Genomic DNA, 21671 nt, shown 5'->3' on the forward strand with positions numbered 1-21671 from the left:
TCTAAGAATAGGGAGGAGCATGCTGAGCACCTTAGGATCGTTCTTCAAACCCTTAAGGAGAAACAGTTGTATGCTAAATTGGCAAAATGTGAATTTTGGTTGGAGAGTGTAAATTTTCTAGGGCATGTGATATCCAAGGATGGGATAGCTGTAGATCCTTCTAAGGTAGAGGCGGTTCTTGAATGGAAAGCACCTAAGTCAGTTTTTGAGATTAGGAGTTTTCTAGGACTAGCTGGGTATTATAGGAGATTTATAGAGGGTTTTTCTAAATTAGCTTTACCTTTGACCAAATTGACTAGGAAAAACCAACCTTTTGTGTGGGACTCTAAGTGTGAAGAGAGTTTTCAAGAACTTAAGAGAAGACTAACTAGTGCCCCTGTGTTAGTATTACCTGACCCTAGCAAGACTTTTGAGGTATTTTGTGATGCTTCCAAATCAGGTTTAGGTGGAGTACTTATGCAGGAGAGAAGGGTAGTAGCCTATGCGTCTAGACAACTTAAAACCCATGAGCAAAACTATCCTACCCATGATCTCGAGTTAGTTGCAATAGTATTTGTGCTTAAGTTGTGGAGACACTACTTGTTTGGATCTAGATTTGAGGTGTTTAGTGATCATAAAAGCCTTAAGTACTTGTTTGACCAAAAAGAATTAAATATGAGACAGAGAAGATGGTTAGAGTTTCTTAAGGATTATGACTTTCAGTTGAACTATCACCCAGGCAAAGCTAATGTGGTAGCTGACGCTTTGAGTAGGAAATCCTTGAGAATTTCTTCTTTAATGATGAGGGAATTGCACATGATTGAGGAATTTAGGGATATGAGTTTAGGGTGTGAACTAACCTCTAAGAGTATTAGGTTGGGAACCTTGAAGGTGACTAATAACTTGATAGATGAAATTAGAAAAGGTCAGAAGGTAGATCCTTTCTTATTGAGTCAAGTTGAGAAGTTAAATCAAGGTGTGGAAAGTGAATTTAAAATTGGAATAGATGGAGTATTGAGGTTTAGAGATAGGTTGTGTATTCCTAGTGTGCCTGAACTTAAGAAAGCAATACTTGAAGAAGGACATAGGAGTAGCCTTAGTATTCATCCAGGAGCCACTAAGATGTACCAAGACCTTAAGAAGATGTTCTGGTGGCCTAAGATGAAAAAGGAAGTGGAGGAATTTGTGTATGCCTGCCTGGTATGTCAGAAAGCTAAGGTAGAACACCAAAAACCTTCAGGTTTCCTGCAACCTTTGGATGTGCCTGTGTGGAAATGGGATAGTATCTCTATGGATTTCGTAGTGGGGTTACCTAAAGCTGCGAAAAACTTAGATGCTATATGGGTCATTGTAGATAGATTGACTAAGTCTGCCCATTTTATTCCCATTAACATTAGATACTCTTTGGAGAGACTAACCAAGTTGTACATAAGTGAAATTGTGAGATTACATGGGGTTCTTACTAGTATAGTTTCTGACAGAGATCCTAGGTTTACTTCTAGATTTTGGGACAGTTTACATGAGGCTCTAGGCACTAAGCTTAGATTGAGTTCAGCCTACCATCCCCAAACAGATGGCCAAACCGAAAGAACTATTCAATCTTTGGAAGACTTGTTGAGAGCTTGCATCTTAGAACATGGGGGTAGTTGGGATAGTTTCCTACCTTTGATAGAGTTTACCTACAACAATAGCTACCATTCCAGTATTGGGATGGCACCTTATGAAGCTCTATATGGTAGGAGATGTAGAACACCTTTGTGTTGGGTAGAACCTGGAGAGAATGCTATCTTAGGACCTGAGATAGTTCAACAAACTACTGAACAAGTTAAGATGATCCAGGAGAGAATGAGAGCAGCTCAGAGTAGGCAGAAGAGTTACAGTGATAAGAGGAGAAGGGACCTTGAGTTTAATGAAGGTGATCATGTATTCCTTAAAGTTACTCCTTGGACAGGAGTGGGCAGAGCACTGAAGTCCCGTAAACTTACTCCACGTTTTATTGGTCCTTATCAAATCCTTAAAAGAATTGGTGAAGTAGCCTATCAAATTGCCTTACCCCCATCTCTTTCAAATCTTCATAATGTCTTTCATGTTTCCCAACTCAGAAAGTATGTCCATGATCCTTCCCATATCATTGAGTCCGACAACATTCAGTTGAAAGATAATCTTACCTATGAAACAGTTCCTTTAAGAATTGATGATACGAGGGTGAAACAACTAAGAGGAAAGGAAATTCCTTTGGTTAAGGTAGTTTGGGGAGGACATTTTGAAGAAAGTGCTACTTGGGAGTTAGAAAGCAAGATGCGTGAAGATTATCCTTTTCTATTTCAGGAAAATTTCGGGGACGAAATTTCTTAAAGGAGGGGAGAAATGTAATATCCCAAAATTTTATTCAAATGAAAAGAGTTATTTATTATGTGAATAAGTATTTTATTCCCGTATTTTACTATTTACGTATACGTATTTTACTATTTACGTATACGTATTTTACTATTTATGTATACATATTTTTACTATTTACATATACGTATTTTACTATTCACGTATACGTATATGTGAACAGTAAATGGCTGCTAAGGAAACCACGAGGGAAGCAAGTTTCAATTTTTTAATTAATTTTAATATTTTAATGAATAGTGCATAGTAACTTATAATATTATTTTAATGAATAGTGCATAGTGCATAGTAACTTCAAAATTTCTATAAATAGGGGCCTAAGGTTTTGAAAATTTAGAATTCTAGAGAGAAGGAAATTCTGGAGAAATAGAGAGAGAAAGTAAGAGAGAGAAGGAGAAAGAAAAGGAGGTTCTGCTCCAGTGCCGTGTTTAAAGAGAAAGAGGAAGAGATTCTGCCCTAATTCCGATTCCTTTTTAAGGAAAGAGAAGAGGAGATTCTGCCCAAGTTTTTAGAGAGTTATTGCGCTAGTTCCAACTCCTACTTATCCAGGTAAGGGGGGAGTGGGAAACCTTGCTTGGGGGTGTGGGAATAATTGTTAAATAGTTTGTTTGTTGGATTGGCTCCCAATCTCTTGCTTGCTATTTATTTCTTTGAATATGTATTATTGATGTGATTTGTTTTATATCCTATTTATTTACATATTAGAATCTATTAATCTATTATTTGAATGGAAGGCTAAGCCTCCTAAGTATTTATAAATTTGTAATCTGTTATTTAAATGGAAGGCTGAGCCTCCTTATTATCTTATATTACCTTTTAAGCTTCCTACTTTACTTAAAAGATCTTAATATATTATTATTAATAAATATGTAATTGATGTTAAAAAAGAATAAGTTTTAGAATAAAAATACCTATGCGAACTTATGAAGATCTTATTATGACTTGAGTATATGAAGTATATATGAGACCTATGCGGACCTATGAGGATATGACTGTATGAAATATGTACTCATGACTTGTGACCTACGATCCATGAATGGACCGTTGAACTGTTGAACTATTGGACCGTTGGACTATTGGACCGTTGGACTATTGGACTGTTGGACTATTGGACTATTAAAGTTGGATTAATAAAATAAATCATAATTATGAAATATGAATCTTATATGTGTAATATGCTAAATGTTGAGTCTATGAATGTATGACATGCATCATATGCATATATTATTCCAGGTGTGCCGCTGAGGCCGCATACCAGTGATGCTAACAAGGTGTATGATCACCAGTGATAGGTGTGCCTTCGGGACACCAGTGATGTAACATGCTAACGAGGTGTATGAACACCAGTGATAGGTGTACCTTTGGGTCACCAGTGATAAATTCTGAAACTTCCGTATGGCGCCACATGCATACATTAGTGAGTCAAGTCAAGAAAATCATTATACATAAGCATATATGTGAGATTGATTATATATGTGAATTATATTGCGTGTGTGTGTGCTATTTAACTTTTATTTCTATACCTGCAACTAAGTGAGAAGTTTCTCACTCCTCTTGTTATTCTTGTATATGTTTATATTTATGTTGCAGGTAATCTTAATCATGAGGATGTTGGTAATGAAGTCTAGAGGCTTAAGTGGGCATGCTCTGATAGGATGTGACATCGGGCTTAGCTAGGCTTCTTTCTGGGATAATAATGTTTTATTTTCTTTCTTTTGAAATTTAAATATATTTGTATGATACAAAAAATTATAAATTGATTCCTAACTAGGAGGCACTGCCACCTTTACTGGGATTAATTTATAATCTTTGTTTTATTATGACTTCTTGAGTTTGGTATAAATGTTAATTACGAATGTGCATCTTCTACCTTATGATATTTATTATTTTATATCACTCTAATATACTTTTTAAATATAGTTAATGCTTATTAAGTAATTATGTTGGGGTAGAGGGTGTCACATTCATATTTTATTATATTTTGAAATGCATATATTACGTCAATTTTATTTTATAAGAATGAAATGTCATATTATCTTGCATTAATAAAAAAATTTGTATATATGATCTAAGAGTAAATAACTTTCAATCTAATAGTTGAATTTATAAAATTCACATTTAATATAAAATTATTGAACGATGTAATACTTAATAAAAGTTACATCAGTGTCGTTTGAACATTTCTCATATTTCTTATTTGAATATGCAAAAATAATTGATAGTGTTATGTATCTCATAAATTACACTATAACTGATATTGCATATATTGTAAGTAGATTGAGCATATACACTCATAATCCAAATGATGATTATTGAAAAAAAAAATTATGCCTTTTAAAAGTATCTAAAGATATTGTGAATTGTAGTTTATCGTTTATTAACTTTTCAACTGTCTAAAAAAGTTTTGTGATACAAATTGAAGTTCAAAAAATGATGAGATAAGTGAGTATATATTCACTTTAAGATGTGGTGTTATATTTTAGAAATCAATAAAACAAATATGTATAACATGATTTACAATGGAATTGAAATTCCTAATGCTTGAACATGCAAGTGAATAAGCATAATAGTTAAAGAAGCCTAATGACTAATATACAATTGTGGGGAGACTTACATCTCTTGTATCCCTTCATTGTGATTAATAAGTTACAATGGTTAATAGTGCTTATAATAAAAAAAGAAAAAGAAAAAAAAAAGATGCATATGTATGAGATAATATCTTGGATATGTAAGGAAATGTGCTAAAAGCCATGAATGGAGAAAGTATGATGGACACCCAATTAGTGGTCAAATGAAGTCATATGAATATTTTTATGCATTTTTTTTTGCTATGGAATGAGATAATGTTTGATATGAGGTTGAGTCATAAGCTCCTAATAAATACATAGTCCTTTATATGAGTCATATTATAGAGACACACTTGATGTTTCTACTTATGTGAGTTTGAAGACATAGGTTACCTTCCATGAAAGACTTAAGCTACTTTTTTAGAGCACTTATGAGCAATCCAAGATACATATATGTATAATAAAAAAAATTGCGAAACTATCACATTTTTAAGGGTAAAAGTGTGTGTTGTGGGGTTTCAACTTAAACTCATTAAATTTAAAAATAATTCACTTTTTTTATGCTTGATAACATAAAGTGTTGTCTCACTACACTATGTTAATTTAATTTTATGGACATTAACACCTAAACACATGAATTTTTTCTTATCTAGAATTTGTTGTATCCCTCTTTCACTTATGTCATTAGTGGAGGATTGTGGAAATAATTGAATATAAATACTAATTATTTCAATATTATTATTGACATATTAATTATTTTATCATTGATATTAAAAACATTTTTTAAATATTTGTTAAATGACTGATTCCCTCTACATTGTATAAAGAGGTAACAAAATGAATCTTAAGATAAAGAGAAGATGATTTCCTCATACTATGATGCTTGGGACATTATTTATAAGACTCTTATGAGTTTCAGTCTCGAGTGCACGTGTTTAGACACAATATTATGTAAACCTTGAAGAATAAAACCAAATTTTAGATTATAGATCCACCAAAATTTACTTTGAAGATAATGACTAGTCTCATAACATAGTCCTCTTTCGTTTTATTTTTCTAGTAATATTTTCTAGCAGTAACTACGTTGTACTCAAGGCCTGAGCCATTTAATGTGTGAATGATAATATCAGCATCATCAAGTGGTGAATTAATGATTGTAAGTTAATATGTTAACGAGTAAGAACTCGATGCCATGGAGATACTCATAGAAACACTTGTTTCTTTTAGTGAATTGGTACAGCCTCTCTTTAAGGTGAATGATCCGAGATCTTGTCTTGCTTCATACTTGCTTTGAATTTTTTTTCATTTCCCGAGTATAGTGATGTTTTTTTTTTTTTTTATCAACAGATTAAATAATTGATCGTGCAAGAAAGGCATTTCAAATTTGATACCATAAAAGAGAAAACTATCGATGGGATTCTCGATTGTTTTAAATTGATACCACGATGTACATTTATAAAGCATGTTTAGTTCTATGTAGATTGATTTATGTTTAGAAAATTTTGTTTTTTATTAAAAAATAATATTTTCAAAGTCGTCACGGTGAACCAGTTGAGGTGCTTTTTCATCATAGAATTTCTCATACTCGAGCTTTATATTTTATATCAAGCTTAAAGTATTCTTTTTATAATATTTTTGGGTGATTCAAACCCAAAAACCATTTTGTATTTAGAAGAAAGAGAGATCGAAGGAATAAGGTTTTTTTTTTTTTTTTTTGAATGTGACTCTTAAAGAATGCAAAACCTGGGTATCTTATTAAATTATGGAATAAGAAGTAAAATGGGCCTTATTTTTATTATTATTAGAGGAGTCAAGGTATCGTGTCTTGATAATTATACACAAACAAATATTAAAAATTAGAATATAAGAATTTTTTTTACGGTCTACTAAAAAGTGGAGATCAAAAAAGTGGTTACTAAAGTGTATCTCCTTTATAATAGGTATAGATTATTATTATTATTATTATTATTATTATTATTTTGATACTGAAAAACGTAGATATCCTATTAAATTTTTTAGAACAAAATGTAAAAGGGCCTTTTATCTTTTGTGTAACACGGGATAGAAAAATAAAAAAGGACAAAAAGAAAATATAGATAAAAAGTATTCTTACTTAATCAAATTTTATTTTTTTAGTCGCAATTATATTTCTTATTTTGAACAATAGATGAGAACATCTTTTGTAAGATAATTTTATATATGATAACATCTTCGTTTGCGAAGTTAAAAGTAAATTTTATACTTTCAAATCATTTTTAATAAGTATTCAACTAATTTGTTTTAAATATTATTAATTCTAACTATTAATTTAGTAAAATAGCATTAAAAATATTATTGAATACAATTTACACACTACTGTCAATAGATAATTAATATCAATTCATTTATTAAATCTTTTAAGGATGACTAAGGTTTCAAACTAATACTAACTAATCATATAAGAATCAACAAAAATTTAATAGTTACTCACGAAAATCAACAAAAAAACAAGTGCAAGTCTAAATAATATAGTACCCAACCTATACCATACACACGTATATTTTGTAATTAATATTTTAAATGTTTTTAAAATTGTTGGATGTTGCACGTGTTATTAATACTTTTTGTTTCACTAATTTTTTTATAATTAAATTAATATTAAAAAAGTTTCTTGTTAGCATTAAGATACACTAAAATAATTCATTTACCTATAATGATAGTAACAAGTCTAAGTATATAATTCATAGACATATAAACAGTGTTAAATCAATAGAATTGTCTTAGTTGTGGAGATTGAGTTAAGATAGAATACATAAGTATTAACTTGACTCTTATTGTCATCTTTATAATTCTTTTACTAAAGAATATAAAAGTGGGATTTCTTGAGCAGTTTGTTCAAAATAAAAAATTAAAAAAAAATACTTTAAAAAGAATAATTCTTTAAGAAATGAGTAGGAAAAAAAAATATAAAAACGATTGTATTTTTTAAAAAGAAAAACATAGTTTAGATAAATACATATAAAATAAAAAATAAAAAAAACTGCTTATTTTGATTTAAAAAATTGTTTTTCCCCAGAAAAACTTAAACTGGTATGGACATGGATACTAACTTATTATTCACATGAAATTTAAAGACAATTTTTTGAATGTAGTTATATTAATACAACTTTGTAAACACTATAAATTAAATTTATAATTTAGCTTTGTAATACAACAGCCTTACGAAGATACATTATAGTTTGTGTTGGATAAAACATCCAAACATAAATCATAACACTTAAAAATTAATTTTAACCCAAATCAATTTGTCAATGCTCATCAAAACACATCAAATGTGTGAATCCTTGAGTCTTGCATTTAGTAGAAATAAAAATCTCCTTTTGTAACAAAAGTAAACAAACATTCATCATATCCTACGCAATCCAATCCACTAACGTATTTTATATGACTTCAAACCAATGCAATCATCACTCCTTATTCTTCTATGCTACACAGTTCTATTCAAATTATATCATCAAAAGCCTAAAGTTGGTTGGCGTGCCTTTTTTGGGAGTGCACAATGACCCATCTAACTTATGATGGTGCATAACAATATGCATATAGACATTAATCGTTTAGTTAGGCATGTTTGAATAAACTTCTCACACAAGAACTTCAAAAAAAAAATTTCTTTCTTTCATGTGAGTTGGTCGAAAGTGAAAATCACTTCTATTTACAGCTCTTAATAACTTGTTTGATGAAATTAGAAGCTTTTAAATTATTTGTGATACCTCTGCATCTTTCTATTCATTTCTGTTTCCTTTTCATATATAGCCAAACATTTTTTCTATTTCCTTCTTTCTATTCTCTCACTCTTTTTTTTGTCATCCTTTATATAAATTTCACTTAATATGAAGAGAAAACAATATGCACTAAGCAATGGTTTTACCTTCAAAAATTACTTAAAAACCATAAAGAGAACACGAGAAATGTTATTAACAATTTAACATACCATCCCACAATAATTTCTATTTTTAGATAAATTTCATATACACTCTACTTATTAACTTGCACTCATTTTTCATTTAGTGACATCTGCATAAAACTTATCTAATAATAAAAAATGTTAAAGGAATCATTTGAACACAGCATTCGGAAAAAGAAAACATAACAGCCCAGCCAAGGCACGGTTACACCTTAGAAGTTGCTTAACTGAGCACCATGAATGTGCATTCCAAAATAAAATTAAACCAAACTATATGCATTGTAGCACGAAGATATGAAGGAAGACAACATATATATATATAACATTAATACCATGCAATTTACGATTTCTGCTGATGCCATTCACATCAGAAGATCAGAAATACAAGGAAGGTGAGACATGATTTCATTATAGAAATATCCTTTGATGCTGTGGTCTTTGATTAATCAGACTGACCTACATAAAATACTGCCAGAAACAAAGGGGGGAGGATCTAGAATCCCAAACTGCTCTATAAAATAACGTCAATGAGTAACCTAAATCAACTAGCAGGAACCAAGATCAAAAGTAGGAATCAAGATAATGATATTGGTGCTTCCTATTATACTGTAGCAAGCTTGCATAAGTCCGATCCCAGATTCCAATATACATACACTCATCATCAGGACTCAGAGAAACCCCAGAAATTTCCCCAAAGAAATCAATCTCTTGACGTTTTCTGTAGTCTGCCTTTGTACTATAAACATGCACAAAATCTGCAGGCTCAGCAACCACCATATATTGGCCATCTGAAGAAAATCGAATAGACCGGGTCGCCCCTAGGTTACCCTTGAGAATGGCGATAGGAGATGACAAGTGTCTAGCATCCCATACTCTGCAAGTCTTGTCCTGATTCCCGGTTGCAAAGGTACGTCCATCCGGATGCCATGCAGAAGCAAACGAGTAATCTCGATGACCGACCATTGTGCCAACAGTCTGAATAATCAAACAAGTCCCAAATATGTTAGTGGAAGTTTCTTCTGGTTTTTGGTAGTGTAAAGCTACAAAGTAACTACATGGTGTTCAATTTCATTGCATTCTTATTTTGCAACTTTATCTCCCTTTACCGACCCTTTTCATATATAGCATGCATTCACCGAATCACTATCCCCCATTGAGATGTTTAATTTAATAGTGACTACCCGTATCACAACATATATGGTCAACTAAAGTTTTGCTCATTTCATATTTTCTCCTTGTATGATCAATTTAAACTTAAGACAGGGAGACCAGCAATACGCGTACAAACAAATTATGTTAATTTACCGGTTTCAATTTGATCAAATTAATTCACAAAATATGGTAACCAAAGGCATGCTTCCAAAAATAACAAAGAGCTAGGGACTTATTTTATCGATTGCTTTCCAGTTTTCTACCAATAATTCAAGATTAAAAGAAAATTTCAAGTTCACAAAAAAAAAAAAAGACTAGTCTTTTTTCTCTAGCAATTGCAATATCTAAAAGCCAAATAGGAAACTTAACCAGCTTCACAACCATATACAATAATCATAGACATAAATTTAGGAGAAACAAAATTAAAGGATTTGATTCATTAGCAAACGCATCAACTAAAAGGCCATCAAAAGATAGTAAAAGAATATTCACCGGGAAATAAAGAAGGAAAAAAATGTACTCGAACAGAAATTTCCAATAAATGCATGACCAGAGGAACTATGTACCTTCCCATTTTGTGGATCCACTAGCAATCCATCTAGGTTATCTCCAACAACAGTCATAAGCTTACGGTCTGGACTGATTGACGTGTGCTGCATCAAGAGCAAATAGTTAGGAATCAGGGCAGTATATATAATAAATTTTTAAAAAGCTAATAAAAAATATCCAATCAAAACTTCATTCTCTTGGATTTAGAAATGACGTAGAAAAAATAATAGTTGATAAAAAATGTTATTGCAATAGCCAAGCTTGAAGCAAGAAAATCAATTTAAGACAATCCAACAGTACAAGTTATTTGAACGATAGAAAAACCAGTCAACTTCAATCCTCTTGGCTTTACTTGATTATGCTCCCTTTTTGTCTAATCAAGACATGGAATTTGGAACCTGGATTGTTCTGATACTTGTCAAATTTTCATGCAAATCTTATTTTCAATTCTCACTCATTCTCCTACAAGGGAACGATTTCCCCTAGATAAGTTAATTTGGAAATCCAAAGCTTCTTCTAAGGTCAATTTTTTTTTTGTGCAGCTTCAAGTCCGACTGCATTGTTAAGCTGTGAGCTACTTCTGAAATCATCTTTTTGGTATTTTTGCAAGAAATGAGTTTGTCCTAGTTGGTTCGATCAGTTTCTTCATGCTCACATTTAAGGATTCGGAAATAAGAATTAAGATGAAAACCAATACAATATGGCCATGTGTGGTTTGTCGGTGTATGCAAAAATTGGGAAGGAATGTTTGTATCTATAAGGTTGCGTCATGTCTTTCAAATTTTCTAGTGTGTGTGGCTTCTCTTTGGAGTTCAGGAATCAGCATCTAAGATATGCAAAGAGATTGTTCTTCTACACTTACTAGTTTTATAGTTATAGGACATCAGTTTTGTGCCTTTGTTTTGATTTTCTTTACCTGTTCTAAGAATTCTTATCTGGCATCTTTTGATACTATTTTCTCTTTCTATCTCTAATACAATATTTTTCTAATCAACAAAATAAATAAATAAATAAACACAGCAGTATAAGAGAGGAAAATTGAAATGAACTGAACCTGAATGGGAAAATAAATAGCCAACAGCAGTAATTGAAAAAGCAAAAGAAAATAAAAATAAATAAATAAATAAACTGCATCAGTTAGATTGCTTAGAGATGCTCACATTCACTGGCCAAGAGAACTGGAAGTTATTCAAAAGCTGAAAACTTTGTGTGTCATATTCTCTCACACCACAATCATTATTGGAAGCAATAAGATGTGTTGCGCCACTGCAAAAGTTTTGATGTTAAGCAATGTTCATGTTCCAAACTGACACAAACAAACTTGGTAAGAAAAATACCTCAAGCTTTCATATATATCAATTGCATTTGTTATAGCATTATCATCATGTGTTGTCCGTGTACAAAAGCTTACTCCCTTCTTATCCAAACGCTGCATTCAATATAGACATTATAAGCTGCATCCAACATAATCCTAATAGGATAAACAATAGAAACAGAGAGAAGTAGAGGCTTGTGTAGCAGCAATAATTCCTACTACATACCCAATAAAATGAATAAACTAATCTATGTGCTAATTAATAAATATATATTGCTGAGCTAGGCGGCAGCAAGACAGCAACAATAGGAGAAAGAGAAGAAAAATCACCAAGGTCATATAATCATGTATGAGGATTCAAGTACGGTAGTACTACATACACAAGAACAACCCATACAAAGACAACCTACATATACTGACGCCATCTTAAGCATTAGCTTGACAGTTCTTATGTAAAGAGCATAAAAAACTAATAAGGCAAGTCCTGTGAATTAAGGAAAATTTGACCCCCAAAATCAAGGGTTATTAACTAGGAATTAACCTTACGTGATTAAGTGGAGCTTGGTTGAGAAGTGTTTGTGATAGAAACAAGAAATAAGAGTAGAAATAAGGGAGAACAAGCTCCCCACAAGCAGAGGTAGCCATTTTTTAAAGTAAAAACAAGGTGATACTTTTGTAATTATTAGTAGAAATAGAGAATGAAAAACAAAATACATTTGTTTGAACCATACAGGCCTTTTGTTTTCCAAGATTCAATCTTAACTCTAGATATTACTCACCAAAGTCAAAGCTTAACAATCTTTAACAGGGAATTTACCAGAAATGAAAATCTAACAAAAATGTCTCCCTCTTTAGTAAATATAAAGATAATATAAAAAAAAAAATAAAGTTTTAATAAGATTAGAGTGAATTTAGACTCAAACTTTTAGTAACTCAAAGCAAAGGAGTAACCCTTCCCAATGCAGGCACAAACATGGGAAAAAAATGGCAGAGAAGACATAATTTCCTCATTTTAAATTATCATACTGGCATGTAAATATAATAACAGCACAAATCATGTGGACTCACCTTACAAGTAAGCTCTCCTTGAAACCCACCAGCAACAAGAAGATTATCCTTGACAGCCAATGTGCTAATCTGGGTCTGTGAAAATCCTTCCAACAAATTTCCTGCATATCTCTACAAGACCAAAGAATGATAGTTATGTAAAGCAAAGGAATTATAAATGCATGCTCAAGTAAAGCATTATTGAAGCAATTTAAGATTGTGTTCTTCTATACAATTAATTATAATTAACAGTTGTAATTGTAACTAAATTGTTTACTCAAATGAACCATGTTATCTTCTCCAATTCATTAACAACACATGCATATTGAACAGCTGTAGATTTCTAACGATAAAATAATGTAGATTCCACATATAAGTCTTGCATTAATAAAGCATGAAAAACACAAATAACACTCATCTTCTATCTTTATAATAGATAAAAAGGATGTGTAAGAGAATGCATTACCTCAGTAGGGGCCACATGCCCTGCAAAATTGATTATCTCGGACAAATTACCACTTAACGATGACCAGTGATTAACTGAGTAGTTGGAGATGAGGTAGACATCATGTTTTGAAGTTGCCCATACTAAGTTTCTCAGCTGCATCCCACAAAACAAATGTCATTAAGCTAGATTTTTCTTCTTCTCTTCAGTAAAAATCTTTAGGGCTGAAAATTAATAAGAAAGCACTCAAACCTATTATGTAAGACCATAAACTATACAGAGAAACATTACTTCTGTGTTCAATGCAAATGGACACATGCTTGTTTTATATACAACAAAACAGCCTCAATCCAACTTCTACAGTATCGTACAGTCAACGGGTTAGACAACAATGTCAAATTGAAGATTCTCCGGTCCAATCTGTTTTCCTCAATTTCCATGAATAAAATTAGTGTATAAGAAGTACAGGCACGCCGTTTTGGTCAAATACATAAGACAGGCAACCACCAAAATAACATACATCCAAGCACACACGAGTTAGCAACTGCTTATTAGCCATACAAAACATACAAAGGAACAAGAAGAAAATAGCTAGGTGCATGAAGCATGTGAAAAGTCAACAAACCTGAAAATGAAGGATGGTAGGCTTAACCATTCTTGTATTATAGAAGAATTCATAGTAATTTCCACCCTTCTCCATTTGCTTGCACTCCTGGGACCCCAAATAGATAAATAAATAAACAAACTTTGAACATCAAAACATTAGTCAAACAAATTCTGATGCTATTTCCCTGCTCCCCAACAACCCCAAATAATTGACACAAAAAAAGAGGCAAAGGTTAACACAAAAGGAAAAAAAAAAAAAAAAAAAAAAACCTTGTCCACAGCTTCCCCAGACGTAAGAATATTCTCAAAATTCCTGTATTGCTCAAGCCTTGTCAACCTGTACCTCTCTCTGGATATGTTCAACCTCTCCCATGGAATTCCCTGAATGTCCTTTCCCTTTCTTGCTTGAGCAGCTGATGTATCAGTCACCTTAGTAAGCTGTTCCAATGACCAAACACAACAAAGACATAAAAAATCCAATTTTTATCAGTTGAATGAATACATAACATAAAACAAGTCAAAAACAAAGCAGACCCTAAAAGAGAAAAGGAAAAGGAACACAACAAACCATCTCATATTCATCAAGAGAAGCATCCCCAACACCCCCACCATGGTTTTGGTCATCTATGTCGTCAAAGAAATCGTCTTCGTCCATGTGATCAAAAGGGTACATGTCATCGTAGGACATGATGGGTTTCGTGCATCAAATTTCAAACCTTGCGTTGATTGCAGCGTGTTGCTTCTGGGATTAGGATTAGGATTAGGAAAGGTGAATGAAGAAAAGAAACGAACACGGTTACCCCTTCTCCTGCATCTTAATTTACCAATAAAATAATCTGAGCCAAAGAAGGAAGGAAGCAATGAATGGAATAATAAAAGCCTTTCTGTAACGTGCGTTTTTTAAATTAAATATCAACATAATAAATATTTTATATCTTAATAAAAAATATTATAAAATATAACATTTATTAATATATATATATATATATATATATATATATATATATATATATACACACCCATTAACAATGTAATTTTTCTTTACATTATAAACAGTTCATAAATAATTCACGTTATAAACAGATTATAACGAAGCCGTTTATAACTTAATAAGAATGTTTAGATTTTATGTTTACTCGCATTTTATTTTATTCTATTCTATTTTAATTTTCATTCACTTTTTTTTTGTATAAATGAAATTATATGAGCTTTCTTTGTTAAAATAACAAGATGATAAATTTGATAATTTTAATAATATCACTTAAAAAAATTTCATAAACATGTTCTGTATAATATTTCAAAACTGAAAATAAAAATTTTATCTATAATTACATAATGTAATTTTTGATATTAAGAATCATATTTAAAGATATTTTAAGTTGATTGTTAATATAAAATATTTTAAATGTATTAATTTAAGTTGATTGATAATATAAAATATTTTAAATCATTAAACTCGCATTAATTTCAAGCAATTAAAAATGTCTAATAAATTATATTATTTTTCTTAATCAATGCCGTTATGATACTATTTTATAAGATCTCAAAAGAAATAATAATATATTTTATTTATCTACACTAAAAATATCTTAATCAATAGACAAAAATTAACTTTTTAATATGTAAATTATTAAAGTAAATTTGGTTTCTCTTACTAAAATATTTTTCTATACATGATCTGTAATTGAATTTGCAACCATATATGTTAAATAATACACGTTGGTTATATTTGATGGATGTGATTAAATAATTGAATTAATTATATATATATATATATAAAAATGGTATGATATGAAATGATGGGTATCTTATAATTACAAAGGGAGGGAGGGTATTATTGCATTGCGAATTGCGAGTAAAGGAACATTGTGTGGACGAAAAAGGAGATGATGACAACCTCGTGGGACACTCGAGTTTCTGTCTCGTCTTCATCTCTTATAATATATACTTTATTATCTTCCACCGCACTACCTAATACCATGTCCCCACTCATCTATTATAACTTTCTTCTTCTCTTCCTACACTATATTATCCAACATTTTTTTTATATAAATAATTATTAGGGAATGACATCACGGTCCAAGACACTAAAGTCTTTGAATTTAAAGACAAATTACCTCTCGAATGTGATATACCATATCTTGTTTTGCTCGAATAATCTCTTTCAGTTTTTTTTCATAACTAAAAAATATAATTTTCTTCCACTTGATGAATCATTGTGGAGATAAAGTGATACCTTTCCTAGGTCGGGACCATATCTCAATCTTTGATTAAATCACTTATAGTTATACCAACACTTTTTATAACTCTTTAGAAAGTTGATAATTACTTGTAGTAAATAGTAATATTTGCAATGAAGCTAAAAACTACTGCTTAGAAATAAATTAAACAATATATTCTCTACAAGTTTTGAAATATAATAATAAATAATTTAATTAAATATTAAAAATAATAAAATAAACAATGTTTATATGAACAATAGAAAAAAATAAACTTCAAATTTAATCTTTTTTTTTTCTTTCTGATTTTATAATCTAATCTAGAAGATAAGCAAATAAATGAATAAGAAAAACTTCACGATCTTGAAGCGGCTAGACCCATTTATCGTAGCCACAAGGGCCCAAAAGAGCTCTCTATCTGCTACCGACAGAGGGGAGTGCGTGGGCTGGTCTCAATAGTAACAAAAAGATTCATATTTTTAATATAGACAAAAACAAAACAATACTGGGCTTTGAATTTAGTCAGGCCCGGTTTGCAGAAAGTCAATAAACTAAACAAAAACAAAAATAAACCTAACCCTAAAAATCATTTTGATCCCTTTTGTAGAAAAGAAATAGACAGATGATAAATAAAATGAAAGGAAATATAAAATATAAATGAAAATAGGTAAAAAAAATTTAAAAAAATGTTAGATTTAAGAAAAATAAAGAGAAAAAAAAGTAAGAAATTGAGAAAAAATAACCGGTACATCGTAGTATTTTAATTAACCTTCTTTTTCATTTCTCGTCCACTAAACATATTTACTTTTCTTTTTTTTTAGTTCTCACATTTAAAAAATTAGTATATTTACCTATGAGATGCACAATATTTGATTTAATATATATTTTATAAATAATAAAATTATTGAAAACATAATTATTTTATTAGTTTCATGTTTTAAAGTATATTTTATTTATATTTTAAAATTATCATTATCTTTATTTTATAAGAATATAAAATGTTCACTATATGACATTTATAAATTAATGTATAAAATAATGAGTTTAATATATTTTTTTACTCTATGATAACTAATGGATACGTTAACAATAATATTATATTTTACATCAAATTATTGATAATAAAAATTATATTTTAAGATTAGATAAAATTGATTATATATATATATATATATATATATATATATATATATATATATATATTATGTGTGTAAATTCTTACACGCTACTTCTAATATTAATTTTATGTTTCATTTCTTTATACTTAATTATGTAATACTGAAAATATCATTTTGATATCTAACATAAGCCTACTAATAAAAACACCAATAATGCTCTCAAGAGGAATAACAATATGGGAAAAGTAAAACAGAAAATCAATTAAGTGGGACTTTATAAGCATGTAGTGTAACATTTGCAATGTGATGAATAACTTTTCATTTTTATTATAATTTAATGTATTAATAAAGGATAATTAAGTTTTATCTTTAAGTATTGTACGGTTTTGATCCCTATAAATTTTTAATTAAATAACTTTAGTTTTCAAATACTATAACTGTGCAATTTTAGTCCCTTTCATTGAAATTTTAATAATTTTAAAATTAATATATATATATATATATATATATATATATATAACTTATATATGTTAACAATTGTATAATTTTAAAACATTATAATTTTTATTCATGTATAAATAATGTATTTTTTGTTAATAAATAATTATATATATATATATATATATATATATATATATATATATATATATATTAGTAGTAGTAAAATATTATTGATAAATTAATATCAATAGTATGTTTCTAGATAAATTTATAATCCTATAAATATAAATTGATATATATTAAAATAATTTATAAAAATATAAACATATTAGGTGAGATGAATATATTTTAAAAAAATAATAAAAATATCAATACATTATGTCACCATTTATCATCACATCAACAAAAATTATTAAATTTTTAATGGGTGAAATTAAAATCACACAATTATAATATTTAAGGGATTCAAATTGCTAAATTAAAAAATGAAGAACCAAAATTACACAATCGCAATATTTAAGAAGTTAAAATTGTTCAATTAAATTTTGAAAGGCTAAACTCGCCTGACTGCAATAGTTAATGGGCCAAAAACACATTTAAATCTTAAATTTATTAAATAGTGTTATATATAAAAAGTTTAATTGCTTAAAAATACTAATAGACATAATTTAAAAAATATACATGTATATGTTATTATAAAAGTTGACATAAACATTTATTAATTATTAGTATAGTGATCAATATAATGTAGTAAGGATATAGTTTAATTTAAAAATAAGTATATTTATTTTATTTATATTATATATAATATATAAAATAAATGATGCATATATTTTTTTAAAAGAATTACAAATGTTTAACATAATCGTTATATTTTAAAATTATAATATAATTTAATTTCACATTAATTATTATTTATAATCTAAATATAAAACTTAAATGTAATTGATAAAAAAACTATTAAATTATAAATTATGCTATAGAAATAATATCATTAATATATCCTTTTACCAAATAATAAAATTAATTTTGATGTTAAAAATTATAAATATTTATATTTATTATTTAATATATTTAAATTTCATCAAATGTAAAGATGTTATAATAATGGAATAATTTGGTCATTTTCATATTTTATAATTACAATTTTATTTAATTTATCTTATATGTTATTGAATTATAATAGGCGCAACTATTTGTTATATTTACGTTTCAAGTTTTTAAAAGATTTAATATTAATAAAACATTTAATATATTCCATATTATAAGTTTTTTTTTTATGTAGGAGCTAAAGAATCAACAAAAGATAAAATTAAAATTGGAGAAAATTTTAATTTAAATATAAATTATCTGTTTGTGAAAATTAATTTTTATATTTTCAATAAATAAATAATATATATATATATATATATTAATATAAGGTTAATCAAATGAAATATCAATTAATTATTATATGATATATGAATAAATTAATTTTTAGTATATTATTTTAATTACATGCATACAATTTAATAGTCATCTTAAGGAGAATTATTGCATGGAGAACATATGAGAAAATTACGAATTTGTTAGTTATCATTTAAGAAAAATTATTACACAGAGAACTCATGGATGTGTTATCCACTTATTATAAGTGAGATAAGATATCTTTAACAAAATATAACGGATAGTAAGAAAATTTGAAAATGAGCTTGGCAGAATCTAAATGTGTAAAAAATTATTTATTTTAAAATTATAAAATATATTTACTAATTTATAAATTATTTATTTATTAAACATAAAATAAAATATATAATATAACAAATTAACAAAAATGTTTTTTTTATTGCTTATAATTAATAATAATTGTACAATATTTACTATTTTTATAACTGATTTTTTAATTAAATTAAATTTCTTAAATATTTTTATTAATATATATAACTAATAATTAATTATGATTTCAAATTATTGGCTACTGAATAAAACTAATTGCAACAATATTATATAATTTTTCATAATTAATGATACTAAAAAAATGATTACAATTATAATTTTATTAAAAAAAATTGATTGGAATTTAGTTATTAAAAAAGTTCAATGTTTAACTGATTATGTCAAAAAGTAATTGATTAAAAAATATACATTTAAAAAATATGATTTAGGTGAGAAGAAAAACAGAAAATCAATTTTTTTATTAAAAAAAAATATTAAGACAATTCCCAACTGTTTTAGACAAAACTATTAAAATAAGTCAACCTGATGCACCATAAATTTGAGTCGGATTAAACTAAAAAAAATTGCAAATTTTAATAATTCAGAAAATTAAACCAACAACACAACTGACCCAAGTTGAGTTACAATTTAAACCTATTAATTCATAAAACACGTGTAGTGCAACATCAGCAGAAACCCACTAAAAAAAGCTAATGGGCCAATTATTGAGTCCAATAATTGATGAGTGGAGGATTAGGGCTTGTTGGGCTTGCAACATGCTCCATCGTGCACTGCCACACTCATTCTGAAATTTTGGATACACGCACGTATACTTCTATTACTTCTCATTCAGATTATTTTATTAGTCCGTCCACAATGACATATTCCTCCGACAAAGAAATTGAAGAGTACTATACCATGATAGGCATTTAGTGATTAATGCTAATCGAGACTTTATATTGAAACAATTAAGTCACATATTTACTTGTTTTTATATTTCACTAAATACATTCAATCATGTTTTATCCAATTATCAAAATCAAGTATGGACCATCCTAGAATTTTTACATATTAATATTCTTTAATACTTTGTTAGTGAAACCAAAAATAAGGGACATATATATTTACAACATGATGAATTGAAAATGCTTGGACCACTTGAACCACTTGTTTGTTTTCCATCTATAAGCTTCCTTATTTCCTACGTACCTTTAATTAGTTTCTCCATTTAAAATACAATTAACCATTTATTATATGAGTTAACCACTTATACAGTGTCTGTATAAAATTTTTTATACTGACAATCAATCAGAATCGTTAATAGTATCTTTTTTATTTTAATTTAATTAAATGAGCAGATGAAAATGCACTATTAACAGTTATTAACAATTCTGATTGGCTGTCAATGTAAAAAGAAATTTACACTGACAATATATAGATGATTAACTCTTATTATATTATGAATAATGTTGGTCAACTTTTCGTATAATATAATTTACAAGTATCATCGGTGCCTGTCTTTGATGGCAACGTCTTGAATAAATTGAACAGCTATCAAATTTGGACTGTTTCCAAATCAATTCACACTAAACTTGTCTTTCTTATTTTTGGATATAATATAAAGTTAGTGAGCCGAATGATATGTTGAATTGTCTCGTCCTTCTCTATATGTTACTGAATTAATGTAGAATCGTGCTTCAATTCTCTCATACCATAATAAATCATGGACGCAATAACACCAACTCTCATTACTAAGAGCTAGTGACCTATACATATTGAAGATGGGAATGGGTCATGTGACCTAACTTAATTATTAAGGCAGGTCATAGACTTTAAAATAAGTACATGAAGGAAATAGTACATGTACACTGACATTGTAAAAATAAATATACGATAAATTAATTAAAATTTAGCATGTGTAAAAAATATAATTAAGTCAGCCATGAGAGGAAACATAGTCTCTCCATGTACAAAGCAAACTTTGGTAAAACATATATATCCCATTGAATATATGGTAGCAGTTATAGGAGAGTTTGAAGAATAACTCATCTTATAGATAATGGAATATCCTTTGTTGATGAGTGCATTAATGAATGTTGCAGAACATGACTTAGAATGAAATGGAAGTGGTCCTAATTCATATTTTAGGACAAGGACGTTTGGTGTGATTAACAACTGTTATCGTTTCAGAAACTGGAGAA

The 21671-nt window shown here is 28.7% G+C and overlaps 1 protein-coding gene across 1 annotated transcript; it reads right to left on the bottom strand.

Moving 5' to 3' along the window:
* Positions 1-9178: 9178 nt before the first annotated feature.
* On the bottom strand, positions 9179-14864 carry LOC109802177 (putative WD repeat-containing protein C2A9.03). The gene is made up of 9 exons (XM_020363415.3): positions 14566-14864; positions 14268-14435; positions 14017-14103; positions 13413-13547; positions 12968-13078; positions 11922-12013; positions 11745-11850; positions 10602-10688; positions 9179-9858 (listed from the first exon to the last, which is right to left on the bottom strand). The coding sequence occupies exons 1-9, from the start codon at positions 14683-14685 to the stop codon at positions 9445-9447; spliced, it is 1320 nt and encodes a 439-aa protein (XP_020219004.1). The 5' UTR covers positions 14686-14864; the 3' UTR covers positions 9179-9444.
* Between the last annotated feature and the right edge of the window lie 6807 nt (positions 14865-21671).

This window comes from Cajanus cajan, chromosome 4 (assembly GCF_000230855.2).
Source record: "Cajanus cajan strain Asha chromosome 4, NIPB_CcT2T_4, whole genome shotgun sequence".
Lineage (NCBI taxonomy): Eukaryota > Viridiplantae > Streptophyta > Magnoliopsida > Fabales > Fabaceae > Cajanus > Cajanus cajan.

Coding starts and splice junctions, on each gene's coding strand:
- LOC109802177 (XM_020363415.3), bottom strand. CDS start 14,685: ATGTCCTACGATGACATGTACCCTTTTGATCACATGGACGAAGACGAT. Junction 13,079..13,412: donor GGCATGTGGCCCCTACTGAG/GTAATGCATTCT, acceptor TTGGTCTTGTAG/AGATATGCAGGAAATTTGTT. Junction 11,851..11,921: donor GATATATATGAAAGCTTGAG/GTATTTTTCTTA, acceptor AAACTTTTGCAG/TGGCGCAACACATCTTATTG.